The sequence below is a fragment of the Eurosta solidaginis genome, chromosome 4 (assembly GCF_040869045.1).
Source record: "Eurosta solidaginis isolate ZX-2024a chromosome 4, ASM4086904v1, whole genome shotgun sequence".
NCBI lineage: Eukaryota > Metazoa > Arthropoda > Insecta > Diptera > Tephritidae > Eurosta > Eurosta solidaginis.
In genome coordinates, this window is record NC_090322.1 from 177,386,671 (window position 1) to 177,409,374 (window position 22,704).

General features: G+C 31.7%; 2 protein-coding genes across 5 annotated transcripts in view; one reads left to right on the forward strand and one right to left on the reverse strand.

Annotated features, from left to right (window-relative positions):
* Positions 1-590, forward strand: part of phtm (phantom) — an 11,724-nt gene extending 11,134 nt beyond the window's left edge. For all 4 annotated transcript variants that reach the window (XM_067783972.1, XM_067783974.1, XM_067783973.1 and 1 more), the window contains exon 8: positions 126-590. In XM_067783972.1, the coding sequence (XP_067640073.1) occupies positions 126-397 (272 nt within the window). In that variant the 3' untranslated portion in view covers positions 398-590. The remainder of the gene's footprint in view (positions 1-125) is intronic.
* Positions 403-21,140, reverse strand: Cyp18a1 (Cytochrome P450 18a1). Its single transcript, XM_067783976.1, has 5 exons — positions 20,255-21,140; positions 15,528-15,649; positions 14,245-14,674; positions 13,238-13,502; positions 403-3,985 (listed from the first exon to the last, which is right to left on the reverse strand). Exons 1-5 carry the CDS (start codon positions 20,634-20,636, stop codon positions 3,571-3,573), a joined length of 1,614 nt encoding a protein of 537 aa, XP_067640077.1. The 5' UTR covers positions 20,637-21,140; the 3' UTR covers positions 403-3,570.
* Between the last annotated feature and the right edge of the window lie 1,564 nt (positions 21,141-22,704).

The following is a 22,704-nucleotide window of genomic DNA, read 5'->3' on the forward strand; positions in this document are numbered from 1 at the left end:
AAAAAAAAGCAAAGGCACTGAGCGAACTCTAGTATTACCAAAAATTGTTCTACAAAGTAGCGGTTTGGTGTGATGGCTTCAATACAATTTAAGTTTCCACATACTACTTATTTCTTTTCTTTCAGGTAAACGTATGTGTCCAGGTGAAGATCTTGCACGTATGATACTCTACATGTATGCTGGTTACCTCATACGCAACTTCGATATACGATTGTCACTCGAGTATGAAGGTATGACTTTACGTGGTGAGAGCGGCATAACATTAGTGCCGAAATACTATGAAATTAAGGCAAAACCTGTTAGGAATATCGATCATATATTAGACCCCGACGCTGAGAGGTGGGCCAGATATAAAGATTTAGAAATTAAGAGGCTAAGAAAAGCAAAAACAATTTAATGTAATTTTAAGATTTTTCAATGTATTTTGTATGTCATTTGTCTTTTTTTTTTTAATAGTGTTTATGTATGAGAGTTTTACAGTTTTATAAATACATATATACTTACATAAAACTTCAATTACTTTCTTTTTCAAATAGAAAAACTTAAATTTATTATTAATACATTATAAAAAAAAGCATAAAAAAATATTAGTATCTACATATATATAGTTGTATATGTTTATATGATTGTAATTAAAATGATTGTACATATGCTGTTTAATTGAAATTTATGTTATGAATTTTAATTAAAAATATAGCTATTTATGTATTTCAAGTTATAATTTTTTTTTCTAGATTTTTTTTTATTGCTTATGAATGATTGGCACATAGTAGCTGCGAAAAAACACCAATTACTTACACATGAAGCAAATTTTTCAAACTTTTTTTTTTGTTTGTGTGCTATTATATTTCTTTTACCGCTTTTTTTAATATTTGTATGGGTTTGTATAATTTTTGGTGTCTATTTTGGGCTTCTATTGGTTTTTTGTTGCTTAAGTTTTTATGTAATTATTTTCACCCATGCATTTTTCATCATTCGTTATTTTCATTTCTTAATGCATACTTCTTAACTGCCTTATACAAAAAATTTTATGAAATTACAAATTGCTTAAAACTAGACCACAGTTGTCGTTAGTTATTATTTAATTAATTTTAATGCTTAAATTATTAATTATTTTATTATACGACTTGTACATATTTTAGTTATAATTTACACAAAATATAAATGCATAAAATTACTGAACACAGCTTCTTGGGGTCGTTAGAATAGAATATGTTGAGAAGGCTTTGTTGCTTAGCCAGTTGATTCTTGTCTCGGTTATTTTTTAGAAAGTATGCCTTAGGGTGCGTACATATAGAAGGTACGATACTAGCTGCGAAAGATGTTAGAGAAATGAGAGCATAGAAGGCCATACATCACTCTGCGCTTAACTCGCAGCTTGCATTACAAGTCTGATGCGTCGCAGCTTTCGCTCTACAGAGTCTAATGTTTATACGGCCCATACATGACACAAAAACCATGCGCAAATATAAAACGACGAAATTTGTGCAAATGAAAATTTTGACATACACGGCTCAAGAACACTGCGCAATATTCATTTTTAAGGTAGCGCAACAAATGAAACATGTATTTTAATTGTTTAAAAAAGGAACTAATTGTATAAAAATCACTATTTTCCACAGTGCTGGTAATTCACGGTATAAGTCGAAAAACTCGCACAGAAGCGTTTATTTTGCATTGTATTTATAAAATATATATTTTAGTTGCAAGACCAGCTCAACTCATTGCAGCACTGCGCAATATTCATTTTTAAACTAGCGCAACAAATGAAACATGTGTTCTAATTGTATAAAAAATTATTATTTATTATTGAATTTATGTGAATTCCTGTTACAAGTTAGAGATGGTCCTTGCGCCTTCGATATTAACATTTTTAAGCAATAATTTCTGATGTTATATTATCAGGAACCACAGGTAAACTGTGTAAGATTCACCACACACGAAGTAAAAAGCATGTGCAATATTTGCATACATGCGTAAATATCAAAATCGTTTTGATTTTAGCGCAGTTCTCTGCGCAAATAGCGCAACCAGTGCACACACCGGGCAAATCCTTGTGCAAATTGGTAATTGGCACAAGGATACTTGAGCCGTGTAATTGGCGTATTACGGTAATTTATTAGCGCCGTGACCCCGAGACGGTAAATCAACTAACTTTATGTATATATGTATGTATGTATGTACAGTTGCGACCACGAAAATAGCAGTATAAATTTTTAATTGAATTAAATTCCTCTTTCTTATTTTCGATAATTTGAGAAAAAACTTTTATGAATTTTGCAAATGAAACTTTTTTTTAGATTTTTAAAATTTTTCTGAGGATGCAATTTTGTGGACTATTCAGTTTTCTTCTAAGAAGGTACAACTTATAAGCTTATCATACTTTGCTAATATAAAATTAATGGGGCGACAGAACATCACACTTAGAAAAATTCTAAAAACTATTAACAATTTTTTATGCAGACTTATCAAACTTTCGATTTTTTTTAACTACCGATAGTAAATAAAGTAGAATGTAATTACGGCGGCCACCGTGGTGTGATGGTAGCGTGCTCCGCCTATCACACCGTATGCCCTGGGTTCAACTCCCGGGCAAAGCAACATCAAAATTTTATAAATAAGATTTTTCAATTAGAAGAAAATTTTTCTTAAGCGGGGTCGCCCCTCGGCAGTGTTTGGCAAGCGCTCCGGGTGTATTTCTGCCATGAAAAGCTCTCAGTGAAAACTCATCTGCCTTGCAGATGCCGTTCGGAGTCGGCATAAAACATGTAGGTCTCGTCCGGCCAATTTGTAGGGAAAATCAAGAGGAGCACGACGCAAATTGGAAGAGAAGCTCGGCCTTAGATCTCTTCGGAGATTATCGCGCCTTACATTTATTTTTTTTATAATTGATGAAATTTGCTAAAAAAAATTACACTGCTATTTTTGTGCTCCCAGATGTATATGCAACACGCTTCTTTCTATATGGATAGTAATATATGATGTCAATATAAATATTTTTTTTATTTATTTTCGATTTTACATTGTGCAAAAATTAGCTAAATTTTTTTGATATTTTATGAATTTGGTTCTATTTTTACTTTATCGCTCTCATCCAAACTTGTTATGTAAAGAATCTATTCATTCTCTATTGTCTAATCTAATCTATTCATTCTATTTTGTCTGCTCTCTTTCTTTTTTCTAGTGAAATTTTTGTTGTGGTTGCCATTGAAATGTTAAAATTTGTTTTGTGATTGTATTGACTGGCGTCAATTAGGAACAAAACCGTGCTCTGGCAATGCAACATATGCGCTCACGCATTTCATATGAAAGATAACGCAGCAAATATTGCTACACTATCTACTCTATCTTGTGCGCGCTCTACCTCTCACTTTATGTTTAATGCTTCTTCACCGTTGCGCGCTATTACTGTTATGCGCGCGCTTTTTGAAAATGCGCATACGCTGGTTAACTTCTATATTGCGTCTTGTTGCGCTCATATAAATGTAAATGCTCTTTCTGTTTGGCTTGGCCTTTTCTTGCTCACTTGTTCTCCATAACCATATTTTGGCACTTATTTAGATACACCACTTAATTAGCGCCAACGTTACGCATATGATGCGGCTCGACAGTGTTCGTATTAAGAATTAAGGGTCGTGGCGTCAAACATACTTTGAATGCTTCTGGAGAAATTGTGGCACCAACATTACCTTTTAAACTGGGTATGGGTTGTCCTTCGGGTAAAGTTATATGGAAACAGTGCATAAATGATGAGAAGAACAGGAAAAGTTCCATGCGCGCCAGCACATCACCCAGGCACATACGACGACCCACACCGAAAGGTATGAAATATTCAGGTTTACGTACTTTGCCCTCAGAATCTAGGAAACGCCGTGGATTGAATTCTTCTGGTTTATCCCAGAGTGTGGGATCCATATGTATGCTGTTGATGAGTGGTATGACAGCTGAGCCGGCTGGAATTTTGTAGCCATTCACTTCAACATCCCTGCAAAGAAAAGAAGAGAGATTATATTTAGTAAGATTGTTTACGAATTGCGTTGCAAAATATTTTTTTGAGGATGTCTGAGTGTACGATATTGTTAGGTGCGGGTTTTTTTGAAAAAATTTGGCCCAAGTCATAAAGTGTTAGGGATATTTTTGAATTTAAAATTACAGGATATGCTGTATTAGCATAAGCCATTTTAATATTATTTATATTGCCGCTTGACAAAATAAATTGTGATTGAATTACGTTTCCTTTGTAGCACTTAAATTAAACCCTAGAATAGAGCTCGGAAACTATCGATACTAGTGCTATCGTTAGTTTTTTATTATTGGATAAAAATATCGATACTTTCGATAGCCTTGTAGAGGAGGAAAAATTTTCATACTCATACCACGAGATTTTTAGAAAAAATATCGATGCTGTCGATAGCCTTGACAAGGAAGAAAAATATGCATACTTATAACTCATTTTAAATTATCGATATAAAGTAAGAGTATCGATTACGCTTATTATCTTGAAGCTGTCAATAAAATCGGTGGTCTTCCGATATTTTATCCATTCTAGAGTTCGCAAACAAATGTGGAGTGTCACAACAAATGATGGTTTGTGCACTATCTCCGATAGACGTGGTAATGCAAAACTAACGAAAGTAACGATAATGCCATCTATTGCATGCGAACTGGAGTTGATGCAATTCAATTGAAAATGCAGCAAATGCCCGTCCATGACAGCAAATGAAGATCATAAAGCACATGCAAAACGGGCGGATAATCAGCCACAAACACACACTCATGCAAAACATACCCAGTGCGAAAAATGTGAATGCGTGAGTTGTACGATGTATCATCAGAGCAGAGGTGCTTTTCAAAGTTGCGTAGATCTTCGCGAAATCTCTCAGCGTCGTGGCATGATGTGTCCTATGTGCGCAACGACAGAGATTTAGCTGTCGAAGGCTGCCTAGATCTCGCAAAATCACTCGGAGTCATGTCGTGATGTGCCGTATGTCGTGTATGCGCAAGGACGGACATTCAGTAAAGCAAGCAGTGAAATTTTCGCTTATATTTCATTTACATTTACTTTTGTCTCTTACGGCGAGAAAGGCATTACTTCTTATTTTGTACCAGAGTATATAATTTTTCCTACTGGGTATGTGTGTATATTCATTGAAGCTGCGCAATTGCCGACTTTTTTGACTATCACACACATTTACTGCAGTTTTTGTTAATGCTTATCAGGTGCTAGTTATGCCTCTAAAGCTATATATATTTACATTAGAGTGCTCCATTTTTCATGCGGTGTTATGTTAGGTACATATAAATTATTCCGAAATAACACTTTTTTGAAAAAAAAATTCTAAAAACAACTATTAAAATTATGTTTTTAATTATAAAATTCGAAAATAATAGATATAATATAAAAGTTAAAAAAAATAGTCAAAACTGGTTAAACAGGATCTACATATTTCGAGATTATTGCTGGATCGTTTTACTATTGTTTTCGAGTAAATTTCAGTACTAACTCAGCATCGTTAGAGGATAATTTTGGGTTAATTTCGTGAATATTATTGAGAAATATTTCAAATCATCACATTGCGATTTGGAGAGTAACTCGTGACTAATTCAGGATCAGTAGTTCTTTTCGGAATCATTTTGCGGCTTTTTCGCCAATCAGTGCAGAAAACTTTCGGGAATATTTCAGGATACACTCGATAGATACCATTTCAATATTTTTTGGAGACTATTTCAGGATCAAAACAGGATGAATGGTACCAAAAAGGTTATGTATTCTCCCGCATAAAGTTGTATCTATATTTTAAAATTTTAAGATTTTGTACGAAAATAGACTAGAGATTATAGAAAAATGAGCTCCAAAAATGATCGGAAAGAAAGCAACTTCCAGCTCCCGCTCCTTAATACTGGGATGCGTACTAGTTTTTAGTATGTCGATAAAAACCTATATCTTCTTGTAATGTCATGCTAATGCATTTTAATGCGCACATACGTACCCCCGTTTTTCTCTCTTTTTCAATAAATTTAAATATGTAATAAAAATAGTATTTACATAACTGGCATGTTACTAACAACTAGCTTTGTCGTCTAAAACTCCGCTTTCAGCCGTGAACGCGGGCAAGTACAAATATAACAACAATCAAATGACAGTCGAGTGTCGGATGCCAGCAGCTGCAGTTTGAGTTGACTATCGTTCACTACGTACCTATACATGTACATTAGACTGGGTCGATTTATTAACCGATATCGCGCCATCGATTTTTCGATAGGATTTGGGCTCAGGAAAAAAAAAGTTCCACTACGCATGCCCAAAAAAATAATTTTCGAGATGGCGAAATTTAATTTTTTTGACTTTTTTTCGATATTTAAGGTTTTTTTCATGACCTACTAAAAAAATTTTCATTTGATTGAAAAATTTTCATGTATACCCGACCTGTCCGACCTAAAAATGTCCGCTAAAAACAAACAGTTAATAACAGTTATCGCCAACGTTTTTAGCGGAAATGTTTGGGTCGGGCAGGGTGTACATATGATAATTTTTTTAGTAGGTCATGAAAAAAAACTTAAAAGTCAAAAAAATGAAATTTCGCAGGCGCGAGCCCAAATCCTATAGAAAACCCGATGTTGCGATATCGGTTAACTTTCGTCCATACAAATCGACCCAGGTTAATGTACATACTTATGTATGTATGTAGGACGTTATATTCATGCTGTTGCGGTTGTAATTTGCTGCGACGTAGCACGTTCCAAGTGCGTTTTTCTTTAATCAGCAATGCGCCGTGCGAAACTGGGCCAAACCTCACACGAGCAATATGTGCATATCTTTCTGTAGTAGTGAATGGCGCGCGCTTATCAAAGTGTATAGGTCGTTGGGTGTGTGATATACACCTACATACATATACATATACATATACACACATGTGGTTGATTGCATTCTATCTGGCGTAAAGATTATGGCGTAGATTATATATTAACGCATGCAATTGTCAGCTCTTTCACATAAAAGGATGCACTTGTAATCAGCTATATTTAAAGCCCTGCAACAAAAAGTGCGACTAGTCCCTAAAGAGAGCGGTCTCCGATTGAGCTCCTTTGTCTATATTGGGGCATAATTGATCCCATCTAGTCCCTTTTCGGTACAGTTGGGGTTAGTCAGGTTGAAATCTATGTAGCCCATTTTGAGAAACATAAAAAAGCGGCAACGAAGTGAGTTAAATAAAAAAGATTATATGTGATTGATTCGAATTATTTAAGAAAAATTCTGAGCCCTTTACCGAACGTAAAAGACTTCAATATTATGTTCCATTATCGTCGACGCATATCACTTGGAATGAGTTGGCAACTTAATAATAATTTTTTTACATAGATGTATCTAACAATTTTTTGCAATTTCTAAAATTGCGTTTAAAATCTATATATAGCTCGTACCATATAAAAACTAACACTTTTTGGTGAGAAAAGAAACTAGTATTCATTCGTTCCCATATGGGTACAAAGGGGATTGGTCCTATCATTCCCGTTCGAGTATAAATGGGTACAATTAGTCTCTTCATTGGACATGTTCAAACAAAAGGGAACAGTTCAACGTATACAAAGAGATCAAAACTGGCATTAGTCGTATACTCCTTTGCGACTCATCCCGGACTCATCCTAGACTAATCGCATTTTTTGCAGGGAGGTTTGTGTTTGTGTATGTGTAAGTACATGTTTTGTGTGTTTGATACATATGTTCTTCGCAAAACGCTTTGATGCGCACGTCAACGTATCAATTTGACGGTTGATTGCCGTATTTGTAACTATGAAAATATGCGTAGATAGGTAGCGGGGCATTGAACTCTAATATTAATATGCTGAAGTATTAGAATTTTATTTTTTTAAGATATTGTTCAATATTTAATATATGCGCATATTCTTGAGTCAAAATTATAATTAATAAAGAAAAAATAACAAACAAAACATTTAAAATAAAGAATTTAAATTAACAATTTCCTGCCTCAATCTTAATATATAAAAAACACGTGTCACAAAATTTTTGGCCGCGATGGACTCCTAAACTACTGAACCGATTTTGAATTTGTTTTGCACCCCGTGTGTAGTTTGATCTATCTTGAGAGATAGGATAGGCTATATCTTAGATTATAGTCGCAATACTATTTTATTGCATTTTTTGATTTGTTTATACGTAATAATAAAATGTTAAGTATACGCAGTGGTAAACCTCTTTTCAGTTGGTATGGATATGTTTGTGCGGGTGCTTGTTTAACTTTACATACATATATATATATATATATATATATATATATATATATATATATATCACCAGGGCCGTCGAGAGGGGGCCCGAGGTTTCTGAGGGGGCCTGCGATTTGAGGTACTAAGACATTTTTTCTAATTCAGGAGGGTCTTTAGTTGTTCCATGTGCAATTTTTAAGCCGAATTTCAAAAGCAACGAATATCTGCATTTCGTTTTAATATTATAGTGAAGTGTGAAAAATAAAAATCTATATATATTAAAAGAAAGGCTAAAATGTGTGTTAGTTAGTCGCCGGTATTTGAAGAGATGCGTCGGTCGATTTTATTCAAACATACCTATTTACATACTTCCTATTCGATTTGCCTGAAATTTGGTATATAAATTTGCCTATATTAGTAATATTAGTATTTACGATCCTTTTTTCCGGGAAGTAGACCAGAGACGGACTGGGGCTAAGACTCGGAGTGGGACTGGGACTGGAACAAAATACATACCACCCTCTGGGACAGGCAATAAGGGATGAAGAAGAATGAGAAGAACTTGAGAGAAGACAAAAGAGAGAAGGAGAAGGAGACTGAGAAAGAGACAGAATGAGACGAAGATGGAGATAGATGAAGCGAAAAAGACGGAGGGGGAGTGAATAAAAGGACTAGGAAAAAGTGAAGAGGGCGAGAGGGCACAGTAAGACGGAAAAAGCTCATTAAAATGTATGCAGATATCCCAAATTTAGGGCAGAACAACGTCTGCCGGGTCTTCTAGTTTTTATATAAAATATTAAAATTGTTCGAGAAAAGCTTTTAAATAACACTTTTTTGAGGGTTTATAAAAAAAAATCTATTCATCTAATAAAATTCAATAAGGCATTGTTTCTATATTTGTACCTTTATTCTTACCTCTTTTTAATAAAGTATTATTAAAAATTAAAAAAAATGCGTGCTTTGTTTTTTATGGGAGTGCGGAGCTTTTCCTTAAAAAAATACAATAATTCTTGTGACACATTTAAAAATAATTATTTTTTATCTGAGATATTACTGTCAGATAAATCGGTCTTTGTTGCAATAAATAATTTTTTATAAAAATTGAACTAGAAACAGAAGTGTTTTGTAAATATATTGATGCGAAAAGAATAAAAAAATAATTACTTTTGTTTTCGGTTTCTGAAATTTTTTGTTTGATCAGTTAGAATAAAAAAAAAAATTTTTTTTCTTAAAATATGGAATAAAAAAACTTGTTGGTCCTATTACAAAAAAAAAATTGAAATTCGTGCGAAGGAGATATTGGTGTCTCAAAAATTTAAAGTTTTTTTAACAAACAATATATATATACATATATATATATGCAGCTTTATTCTTGTAACAAAAATGCAAGTTCTTACAAGTAGAATAAAAAACAATTACATATTCAGCATCGCAAATGTAACTGCCCTGTAAATAAAAACTTTAAAACAAAATTTTTTCTTAAAAATTTAATAAAATAAAATTTTGTTCTGTTCTATACAAAGAAATTGAAAAAATGTTTTTTATAAAAAAATTTTAAATTTTTGCGAGCAGAATAGAAAATAATTAAGGAAGATAAATTTTTTGTACTAAAAACAAAGCTACAAATTCTTGGGAACAGCATTAGAAACCATGTATTCGGTAACTGACGTATTAGTGCCAAATAAATCAAAACATTTTTTGATAAAAAATTGTTTTCTTGAAAATAAAAGAAATGAAGAAAGAAAAAATGTTCCTTTTAAAAAAAATACAAACTCGTTTAAACAGCAAACAAAATAATAATTCGGTTTTTAAGATATTAAAGCGCAATAAATGAAAACTTTAAATAAAAAATTTTCTTAAAAAAAATCAATAAAAAAAATTTTTTTTTTCTAAAATAAATACATTACAAATTCTTGGAAACAGCTTAAAAAGCAGATATACAATATCTGAGACAATAGCTCACCGTAAATCAAAACATTTTTAAATAAACAATTTTTTTTTTAATGAAATACCAAATAAAACCTTTTTTGTTTAGAAAAAATTTCAAAATCTCGATAACAGCATATAAAAGAATTATCTATCTTATCTGAGATGTTGTTCCCCTGTAAATCAAAAGTGTATTTAATTAAACAAAAATTAAAAAAAAAACAATTTTTAATAAGCAAAACTTTTTTAACAAACAATTTTTCCTTAAAAAATGTGTTCTTAAAAAAAAAAAACAAATCCATGAGAACGGAATACAAAACAACTATCTTTTTAATATCTGGGATATATGCAAGTACAAAAAACTTCATGGAGTTTAATAATTAAAAAAAAAATTTTTTTTCAATAAAACAGTTTTTTTTTAATTAAATAAAAATATAAAAATTTTTGTAATTGATATTAGAGAAAAATTGTAAGTTTACAAACGGCGATGGTTACTAGGACATGTTTCTGAATTTCACTTCTTCATCAGCTAGCTTTTCGGGAGCTGAGCGTTGAACTCGAATCTCCAACATTCATATCAGTGCAAAGGCAGATGCCTTTAGCTGCTGAGCCATATGAATGTTCCGTTGTTCGCTGTACAATTGGTCTCTAAGGCATCTGCCTTTGCACTGATATGAATGTTGGAGATTCGAGTTCAACGCTCAGCTCCCGAAAAGCTAGCTGAAGAAGTGAAATTCAGAAACATGTCCTAGTAACCATCGCCGTTTGTAAACTTACAATTTTTCTCTAATATCAATTACAAAAACCATTGTATAAAGCAATATGAGCAAAGCTCGCTAATTAAATATATAAAAATTTTAATTTATGAAAAAATCCGCAACTTTATGCCACCTGAATAAAATTTATTATATGACTAACGAAAAAATCTCAGAATCAAAAAAATATAATTATTATTGTTTTTTTAAATAAACTCAAATGAATATACTGAAATTTCGATGAATGTATACCCTCAAGCAATGCAAGATACCCAATTCGATAAGCACTTTATCATGGCCTTATTACTATGCCCATTATTAAGTCTCTTCGTTGGATTTTTTCTAAAGGCATTTAGCTAGAAATGTGGGGAATGTTGAGAAAAAGTATACCCTAAAGTCTACAGTGTGTGGCAGGACGCTGTTGCTGTGGGGGCAAGGGTGTTATGTTTCTCAAGGCCTTTGGTCTGTTACGGGTGGTAGGACGCCACCTCCAATGACATGCCAATTTTAAAAGGGCCTATAATATGTATAGACAGAAGCTGTCCCTGGTAAAACGGGTATGAGTATTATCATGCCTAAGGGCAGACCTGGCGAATTACAGGGTATTTATAAAAGCAATAAAACAAAATATTGCAATTTTGAGAAATCAGCATCCTCGTGTTAAACAACCTTGAAAAGAAAAAAAAACAACATGTTGACTTCCTTTTCCTAGGAAAATCTCATGAATGCAATTAAAAATATACATCAATATGTATCAGTGTATGCATGTACACATATACATATGTACTCACATACACAACTACACGCTTTGAATTTTTTGTAACACTTTCATGAATGAATACATTTGAATGAATGAAAATTGGACGCTACAAATCATGCAATTTTCCACTTGCATAAAATAGTAATAACAGTAACAAAAGTCAACAGCACCAACTTATAAGTGGTTAGATGCACAACCGGCCATTACCGTAAGTAAAAAAAATTTAACAACAATAACAACACTTTAATAGTATCTCAAACACTTAACAATTACAAATTTTACACGCAGCTTTTCAATTGGAAGTACATGCAGACACACATAAGGTGGTTGTATGACCCCGTAGGGATATCGATGATGACTAGTAATCAAAGCGTGCAACACTAGGATAAGTAGTTGGATGAGAACTTGGTCTTAAATTTATTAAAATTGGAAAATAGTGGCTATTAAAAAGTTAGTAGTTTTGTATGAAACACCATATTTCAAGCAGCGGAGTTTCAATCAGAGCTAGGAAACTAATGTTTAGAAAACGTGGAGCATTATTAATATTCTAGAAATGTGGTGCGACTACTCGCACATTTTATTGTCACTCACGTTTCGTGAGTTGCTTGCTTGCTAAAGTGATTTTTGTAGAATTTGTAGGTATTTCAAATGCTCTGAATTTTTCTTGCTGGGTACCTTTGTATGTGCGTACATACGTTAGTATAAAGTGCTTGCCTAGAAGATAAATCTATATATTGACACGTACAGGTGCTTATAGATATCTATACGCTCATTTCGGTAGCAATGTCAAATAACAACAACACCAAAGTAATTGTTAACCAACTAACCAACATTTATCACTCCATTTCCCGAAAAAAAGAAAATGTACAACTTATATAAGGCTTATTTTATTGCATAAAAAAGCTTTCGATATGAGAGTGGCAATTCGAAAGCAGTTGAGCTGTAAGCAAAAAAAACTTCGTATTGTAGCGACCTCACAGACGCAGTGTATTCGAAATGTAGGAGCCCAGATGTGTAGCAGTATGACATAGACTTGCATAGCGAATATACGGTTAACTCATGTACAAGCATATCATTTCGGCAATGCATTATAATGCTTAGCTAGTAGTTGGACTATTCTAATTTACTATTTTTTTCGTCCCTATTAAAATACTAAAATCTAAGTAAGGTATTCACTTTCGTGATTAATTTTGTAAAAAAAAGAATGAAAATTAATAAATAAAATTTGGAATTGGCTTAACAGACAAAGTTGTTGGAAACCTAACATGAATATTCAGGCAACCTAACAGTTGGTTACTGGTCGACAAAATACCCTTATCACTTAGAATAAAGATAATTTAAATTTGTTTTATTCATGACCGTTGAGGCAGCGTATAAGACTGCCTTGGGAAATAAGGCTCATCGGTAAGGCTTTATCGATCATCGAAAAAGCACCGCTGCTCCTCATATTCATCATCGCTCACACCATTTTTGTTAGGTATGTGTGTAAATGTTAGCATGTTTGTTGTGAATTTATTGTTGTTACTCATTTAGCAACTTGTCCCACTACATAAGCGGAGTGGAACCTTACCTTGTTGGTGAATGGGTTGTTGCTAGCGGCACAATCGATGAACGGCGCATCGATTCCAAAATTGTCGATTCGGTCACTGGTAGAAATTGTAAATCTTCAATTGATGGCAAACGATGACGGCCAACAACCTGATCGAGTTCCTCTTGTACGCGTTTCATTTGTTCGGGATTGCGCAGCATAAATACATTTATCCAGAGTAAAGTCGTTTTGATTGTTTCCATGCCAGCGGAGAAGAGATCGATTATGACTTGCACAATTTGTTCATCTGCGGCAAGGAGAATGAAGAGAAGAAGGAAGGAAAGGTTATTTAGATAGGAAATCAAATAACTTTACGTTAAAAGAATATATTTTTCACAAAAAAATTCAAATTAAATTTTTTATTTTTTATTTAATAATTTGGGAAAAATTTAAACAACGTGACATCAGGACGGATAAGGCGACAGCTGTTTCGATTATACCTTGTAAATCTCTTCAATCTAATCTAAAACAACTAAGGCACGACGCGGCTGAATGCGTTTATAACACTTCAACCATCGTAGGAGTGCTGGGTCGATTTCCAATCCCGGGGGAAAAGGTTTTGAGGAGATTTACAAAGTATAATCGAAACAGCTGTTGCCGTATCCGTCCTGATTTCACGTTGTTTAAATTTTCCTCAAATTATTTTTTATTAATTATTGCTTCAATTATTAAAAATTGTTTCAAATAAATGTTTTCATACATTTAAAATCAATAAGGGCAGTCCCCATTTAAATCATACAAATAGACTAAATTTTTTATTATTAGTATTTTTTTATTATTTAATATTTAAAAAATAAAAGTTTTCAAGCACTAGAAAATTTTCCGGAACTAGGATCAAAAATTTCTATTTAAAATTTATTAAATTTTTTTTTTAATTTTCAACCATTAGTTCAGATTTAAAATAGGCTGTTTACATATTTTGTTTAATTTATAATTTTTTTTTTAATTTCGTTTTAAATTGTAAACTTTTTTTTATCTATTTCACTCACCATGATTTTTGCCATCAAATAATTCTTCATCACGTCCCTCCAATTTTGCCTTCTCAATTTCAGCCAAATAAAAGTCCACTAAATCACGTATATTTGAAGGATCGAACGTTTTCTTATGATCATCGATTACATCAAGATAGAATTTTTGCATCTCCTCACGATTTTTGGCAATTTTTGTTTTAGCCGTTAAAATCGAGGGAAAATATTGTACTGTTGGTATATAATCAACTGTATGAATTTCACCAAATAAACGCATACCCTCTTCGATGAGAAAATTGAAACGACGAAATTTGGGATCTTCAATGGAGAAACGTACAGACATCATAATATTACATATGACATTGCTAACGGCTACGCTAATAGCGGGTGCCATATCCATAGGTTGACCGTCAGAGACGCGTAAATTGTGTATGTATTCGTATACTTCGACCTGTTGGCGAAAGTTAATGTTGAAATTAGAGGTGTTTCAGGAAGCATAGTTTGAAATATGGCATAAAAGTGTGGAAAATGTAAGTGAATGTTATTTTTAGTACGCTAAATTTGTTTTTTTAAATATCGGTTTCAAAACTAAAAATCCTGGTTTTTATGTAGATATCACTTGCTAACGTTTGATGGAATGTAGTTGCGAATTTTTTCGCTAGCCCTGCAGTTAAGTAGTGGTTAAGGAAAATAAAAGTGGAACTTGTGTGGAGCATAATTTTGAAAATGTGATTGTAAACTGAAAACGTCTATTTGAACACCGTTTAAAACACACAAGCTAGAAAATTACTTTTGTAATATATTTGGAGTGCGTTCAAAATTTTAAACTGAGTTTCTTATTCATTGACTGTGACTCTAAGTTGCGTAAATAATTTATGAATAAAATTTCATAGACGAATATCTGAAGCATAAGCTTTTAGCTGCATTTCCTTTTAAATTATATCTAATACTGATTTAAATGATATAATCTTCGAAATTTCTGCAGAACATATGTGGAACCTATTCAAAATTGTTGTTGTAGAACTAAAACTGATTAGTTAAGCTTTAGAGTTACCCAGATAGTTTATATAAGAAAATACTTTGAAAATGTATGTGGAACATATACATTTAAACTGAATTCATCTAAGAATTTTGTTTAATATTCAAATTACATAAGTTGCAAAATGATGTGGAATGCGTTCAATACTTTTTTTTTTAACTATTTCTTGATGAGGCGTGTTTTTGTAGGTAAAATTAAATTAAAAAAAAATTATATAAAATTATATTAAAGTATATTAAATTATATAAAATTATATAACACTCACCATAATACGCTTCTCCATAACATGCTTGCCATTTCCCATATAAGTCATACCAAACTGACGTAGTTTTTCATGCAAAAAACGTCGCTGATCCTTCCACAGTTTGCCAGTGCTATTTATAATACCTGAATTGCAAAACAAAGAGAAGCGTAACACTAAATTAGTAAGAATAATATTTTTGAGTTAAAAGTTGGTGTTTTAGCGGATTAGTGAGATAAAATAAAATTTATTTCTCAAAATCAGTCTAATAAACTTGAGCTGTATAAATTTTCTAAAATTGCTTGAATCAAACCTCGAGAAAATTTTATTTGTTATACTTTTATTATGATACAATTTTTATCCTGGTTTTTTTCTTTCTCAACTTCTAGATCCACAACAAATTCCTAATTTCATTCGGTGCACTTATAACCATTTTTCGACTTATCGGGAACAATCGTGAGTAGTAAAAAAGTTCTGTTTTGATTACTGTAATAAAAAAATTATCTACGAAAAAATTTCATTGTTATTTGGCATATGCTCAGCCTCATTAATAATATCGCAAATTGGTTCTTAAAGCTGCTCATTGGCACTGATTCCAAAAAGCTGGTGCCATGGCTAGTATGAACGCAATGTGTTAGCGCAATCGCGCTAGAAAAAATTTTTGGCGCAGTTAATTAGACGCAAACAAAATTTGAGTGTCAGACTAAGCTTTTGGTAGCATTAATGCTGTTGACGCTAATGGCACCATTGAGTTGAAGTGTTTTTGAATTGCGTCAGGAGAATCTTTGGCGCGGCTTTTCAGAAGCATAAAACGAAACAAAATTTTGGTGTCAGACTTGGGTTAAGTAGTATTAGTGCTATTTGGCGCTATTGGTGCCATTGAGTTGAAGTGTTTCTCAATTGAAAGCCACATCATTAGTAATTCAGTTTTGAATCCAATGAATTTATATCCCTAACGCTCCTTTAAAAATGTCCTAAGGAGTCGTAAATGACATTTATGCAGCAAGGGTTTGAAATTTTCTCTATTGATGATTACCAATAAGAAATTTGGTATAAGCATTGCTTAACGGTATTTCATATTGTATCAGTGCCACTAGAGCCGTAAAGCAATAACAATAACAATAACTCCACACACTCCACACTGCGCAGTGTTACACAGCCTTATAAAATATGCCTAAATATGACTTTAAAGGAGCGGAAAGCTTACAAAAATTGAATTCCAAAAGTGTAGCTACAAAATATTTTTTCCACGACCATTGCAAAACAAATGATGGACAAAATTTAATTTTGGAAACTTATACAAATTGCTTTAAAAGAAAAAAAACAGTAAATTTTTTATTTACTAAAACTTTTTTAAGCTTCTCTGCAACAGTAATTGAGGTAGTCTTAAGGCGACAAAGAAAGATGTAATGAAATGTCAGCAAGGTAAAAAACTACAACAAATGAAAAGTAAATAAAATATGGAATCAAGACCAAGTGTAAAAAAAAAACAGAAAAAACAAACAGTATAATCAAGCGAAAACGGGATATTAACATTTGCAAAGCTTGAGCATTGTCCTACTTCATATTGCAGAAGAGTTGAAAATAAATAACAATAAAGAGAGGAGAAAAAATTTACGTAGTTGGCGTGTGTGCGCGATAAAAAATTGTGAATCTTATAAAAAAGAGGCATTTTTTTTCTTATAAATAATGTAATCTTTATAACAATAAAAATTTGCCAATCTTGCTTAAGTACGTCTATAAAATAGTGTAAGCGCTTGCAAGGAATCAATACACCTGTTTCAAATTGTTTCCAAAAAAAAAATAAAAATTTTATAAAAAAAAAAAATAAAAGCACCCACTCACGGCAACAAAATGTACAACAATAATAAAGAAGACGGAAGAAAAACTGCTATATAAAAGTAAAATTAATTTAACAAGCTTAAAAGAGCAAAAAACAAAGAATGTAAACAATGTGCACATAAATTGCCGACTTCAGAAAACGTGATCACCCTAAAAGGTAAAGTAAAAAATGTTTGCGTCAAAAAGATGTAATGAACAAAAAAAAAAAAAAAAACGATTTAAAGCAGCAATTTATTGCACAAAAACCAGCAAGAATAAAACGTGTTGCTTATCAGCTGTATGCGCTTTCGATTTTGGAAAAAAATTGCACTCCTTTTTTCGATTTTGTTTTCCTCTATTTAACATTTTGTATTGCATTTTTTTTTTTACTTTCATTTGGGATTTTTTGAAATTTTATAATTCATTTTATTTTTATGCATTGATTAAATTTTTTTATAGTGTTGAACTTTTTTTTTGCAAATTTGTCGTCGTTGTTTACTTAATGTAGTATTCCTGATAAAAAGTTTTTTTTTTTATATTACCGACTACCATGTACGTCTGATTCATAAAATCAGTGATCTATGTATTTATTTCTGTATTTGGGAAAATTTGAGCTGCGCAAAATTGAAATAAAATTTGTTTTCCAATTACAACATCAACGTACACAAACTGATTGCAATCACTAGAAAAGTTTGTAAGTATTACCATCGAAGTGAAAATAAATTTTTTAGTAATTAATTGCAATATTTATAAGAAACTATTGATGCCATAAAAGTCAATTTTAAATAGTTAGCAATTATGTTTGCAATCTCATTTCAGTTACAATCATATTTTTATTATTCAAAATTTATTGAAATTAGTAAAAAAAACACTGTAGTGTGGTGCAAGAATTTATATAAAGTCAAAATGAAAGTTAAAACTAAATAGTAAGCAATTATGATTGCAATCACGTTTCGGCTATATTGATGTTGTTAATTATTCTAAATTTGTTGAAATCAGTAAAATAAGAATCAAATTACAAATTAATTCACACCTGTTTTCTTAGCCTGTTGAAAATTCTGCCAAAACAAATGATTTTGTTTTTCTTCTGATTGCAATAATAACTTTTAATCGTTGCTTTAATTCGATTTAAACCCATCTGACTAAAAACAAAAGTGCTTGGTTATAATTTAGGTTACAATCGATTGCAATCGCTTATTATAAACTTACTTTAAATCGATTAATCGAATATCAATAATGCGTGGTCGATTTTTTTTTTTAATTTTGTGTGATTTTTTGGAGGATTTATTGAAATAAAAGTACTAATTGTAAAGAATTTTTGAGTTTTAATACACTTGTTCCTAAATAAAAAGAAATAAAATTACAAAATAAATAAATAAATCAAATTATTTGAAAACTTTAAGAATTTTATTAATTACTAAAAAGTTGTTTCAATTACTTTTTCTTGTAAAACTTTTTTTTCTTTTTCAAAGCATATTTAAAGTTTTGAAAATTAAAATAAAATAAAATTTTTGCATCAAATTATTTTTAAGGTCATATTTGTTTTATTTGAGTGCATTCAAAAACCACTTGAAGGCAAATGATGCACATTGAAGGAGGAAACTTTTAAGATCAAGTTTTTTTAGCAATTTAGAAATATGTGTGGAACATTTAGAAAAGTTGTGAGTTTTTATTAGCAGTTGTACAGAAAGTTAATAAATTGTTGGAAAACATTTTATTTTGAGATTCCGAAAATATAACAAATTTTAAAAATGTTAAAATTTATGTATCAATATTTTTAGAATTGTTATGTTGTTGTTTTCTAAATTCGATTCAGAAACCAGTTGAAAAAAAACGAACAAAGGATTTAATTGGAAAGTAGATATTTGGTTTTCGTTTGCGATATAAAACACAACAATAACATAAAAACATATATTTACTAACGAAATAATAGATATATTAGAAATTTTCGCACATATTAAATTATATCTTTAATAAATATACCAGAAAATCGAAATAAAAATAATAAATAATACAAAGTTTGGCAGCTAAAAAAAGCTAAATCATTTTATGATGGTTTGTTTTTATTTATTGTCTGGTTATCTCTGTCAATAGATTTTTGCATTGAAATTTGTTTTTTTTTATTAAATTTCAGTTTTGCTTTATTTTCATTCCGGATGAATACAAATATTTTCCGTAAAATGCCAATTTATTATTTTTTAAAAACTTTTCACTTTCAATAAAAACCCTAAAATTTGGAAGTTCGAAAAAAAACAATTTCAGAAAATCTTTTTTTCTTTTAAAAAAATTAGGGGCAAAAACAGAAAAAAAATTCCAAAATTTTTTGTGCAATATTTTTTTTTCAGTAGCTTACACCTTCAAATAAAAATTTAAATTAAACACTTCCTTAAATTCAAAAAAAAAAAAAAACTAAGAATTTGGAAAATGAAAAATTCGTTTTGATATGAAAAAAAAAACTATAATAAAAAAGAATAACACCAATAATAGAAAAACATCCAGCATTTTTTTATCTCAATTTTAAGGACAGCAAATATTAATTATAATAAAAAAAAAAACGGGAAATAAAATAGAGTTTTCAAAATATAAAAATTAATAAATAAATTTAAAAAAGTATCACTCAAATAGTTCGTTTGCCTTTTTTAAAAAAATTTCTGTTAACAGAAAACAAACAAAAAAATTTTAACAGAAAATTTTTTGTTGAAATTTTGATGCAAATCTACCTCTAATCTGCCTGCAATTATTATTTTACTCGAATATTTATTCGGATTCTCTTTTAGCTATTCATTGGGAAACTTTGGTGCTGAAGTTTCAACTTTTTTACATCTTTTTTTGCTGAATTTCGAGGGAAAAATTTTTTTCCGGACTAACAACCACGTCATTTGCTCAACCCCATTTAAACACTGCATTTTCATATTTTTGGTTTTACTCACCAAATCCATTCAGCGTTTGCATGAAGGGCGTATCCGGCCTGCCGGAGAATTCCTCACGCCTAAAACATTCACGTATCATTTTATAATCACTCATCACAACTGTTAATTGATTGCCCAGACGCGTTGAGAAGAGTGAACCATATTGCTTAGCCATCTCCATGAATTGTGTGTGCTTCTCGTGGCCCATAAAGAAAAGATAACCAATAATTGGTAAACCCCATGGACCTGGTGGTAACTGGCGTAGTTCACGATAGCTCTTCAATAGCCATTGCAGGAAGCAAATTATGGTTAATACCGTAAAAAACACGAGCAACAAGTGCTGTAAATCATTTGTTGTACACTGACGCGTTAACAATTTAATAAAATATGAGTCTGCAATCATTTTGGTTAATTTATAAAAATTTTTACGTAAATAATTTTTTTTTTAAAACTTTGTTTTTTCTAGTTCTTACTGCGATAAAAAATAGTTGCAGTCTAGTCTTTTTTCTTTTGTATTTTTTATTGTTTTCTTTTTTTTTTTTAAGTAAAATTAATTCTTTTTTGTAATTTTTTGCTGCACACACAATTTTTCACAATTAATTTATATACTTTATTTTTTCAAATTATATTTACTATATGTCCATTTAATTTAAAATATTTTCATATTTTCTTAAAATTCACCGCTTATAATTTTTTTGCCTTTAAATAAATTAATTTTTGTATCAGTATATCTTTTTCCATTACTATTAATAGTAAAACGCATTAAAATAATATTTTTCAAATTTAATAAATTTTTTATTAAACAATTTTTTCTTATAACTCTCGACTAACGTTAAGCTGAGACGACTTCGCGTTGTGCGTTAATAGATTTCGACTAATGGCTCACTCGTATGTCCTTGCTACTTTTATAACCGCCAGAGCTCACAGTCGATACCTCAACGCGCAACGTACATATGTGCGATCTGTGCGAGCTGCGAGCGTTGAGCGATCAACGACTCAACTTTTAACGCTCTACAATCATGTTAAATATTTGTTTGAGCCAGTCAAAAATAAATTTTTGCCGAAGTGCTAACAAAACTAAAGCAAAAAAGCCGTATATGAAACGAAGTATGTGAAGCGCATTGCAGTGCAGCTACGCGCGCCGCGTCGTCTTACAAGCTGAGACGAGAAAAAAATGTAAACCGCCTTACGCGCGCCAACATAGTTTGTAAATAATATTAATCGAGCGCGGCGTCATTGCTGTTGCTGCTGCTCACAAACCTCCCGTTGAGCGCGCGCTGATCGTGCAAGTGCTACCGCGGTTTTGAGTTACTCTGAGCGCGGCGTTGTGTTTTTTGCGCGTTCATGCGACCCTCAGCATCTGTTCGATTACTCAACAATACAAAACAGCGTTACGAAGTTTTGTTGACATGAGCGCGCCAGGTAACAAAAGCTCTGATCGTGTGTTGGTAAACATTTGATTGATAAGAAGAAGGAGCGTAGCCGGCTTTTGTTTAACTTATAATGCTTTTTGTATGATTCGAAGAAATAAATTGAGTGTGTTCGATTTAAACAAATAGGCGCAGCATGTTTGAGCTGTTTTTACTGAAGTTTTGCGTCTCCAAAAACATGATAAGAGCGCAAACTATTTACAGCCACTTATTTATCGCCTCTCTGTTTATATTTTGGAAACAGCGTACGCTCCTACTCTTTTCTTATCTTGCTTATCAATTAGTTCGATGTTCGATCTCGTGTCTTTGTTATCAAATGCTACTCATGTGCGCGTCGTTATGTGGATATGTTTGTGTTTGTGTCAGCTGCCAACTAGTGTATTGCAACAAATTTCGCAGCTTGTTGTTTGTTGACAAGATCATTATGAACTTGATTTTTATGGCGCGTGTGTGTATGCGCGTCAATAGTGAAGGAAATCAAAAATTTGTGTGACCTTTTGCCGATCGTAAATTTATTCTGCATTTCTTGCAATGCTGTCTAAAAAGAGGTCAAGTTTTTTTCTTGTGATTTATGCGGAAGCTGCACAGTTTTTATTTTTTGTTTTATATGCAGCTCTCGTATTGATGCAAAATGACACTAGTTAACCCTTCATTAATAAATTGCGCTACAGTAACAGAAGTTCTTCTTCAATTAGAAAATGGATCGTACATCGGTACAACGTTGTTCAAAATATACATATAAGCCTAAGGGATTTTCCATGTCAAGTAAACCGATCGATGAATTTCGGACATGCCAATATATGTGTACATATCTACCCTAATGCCAATATCCAAAAATATTTGTGTTAATTTTTGTCATACTTTCTTGCGACGGCCGCCGTGGTGTGAACCTCCTGGGTTCAAGTTCCGGTCAAGCGATATCAAAAATTTGGAAAACAGTTTTTTGTATTAAAAGAAGCTTTTCTAGCCCTCAGCGAGTGTATTTCTGCCATGATAAACTCCTCAATGAAATCCTGTCTTGACACTTTTTAGGGAAAATTA

Bases quoted from the DNA above. Each gene is read 5' to 3' on its own strand.
- Cyp18a1 (XM_067783976.1), bottom strand. From the start codon at position 20,636: ATGATTGCAGACTCATATTTTATTAAATTGTTAACGCGTCAGTGTACA. The intron at 15,650-20,254 runs GTGAGTAAAACC...TTTGCAATTCAG, and splicing joins GCAAACGCTGAATGGATTTG to GTATTATAAATAGCACTGGC. The intron at 14,675-15,527 runs GTGAGTGTTATA...TTTCGCCAACAG, and splicing joins TTATGGAGAAGCGTATTATG to GTCGAAGTATACGAATACAT.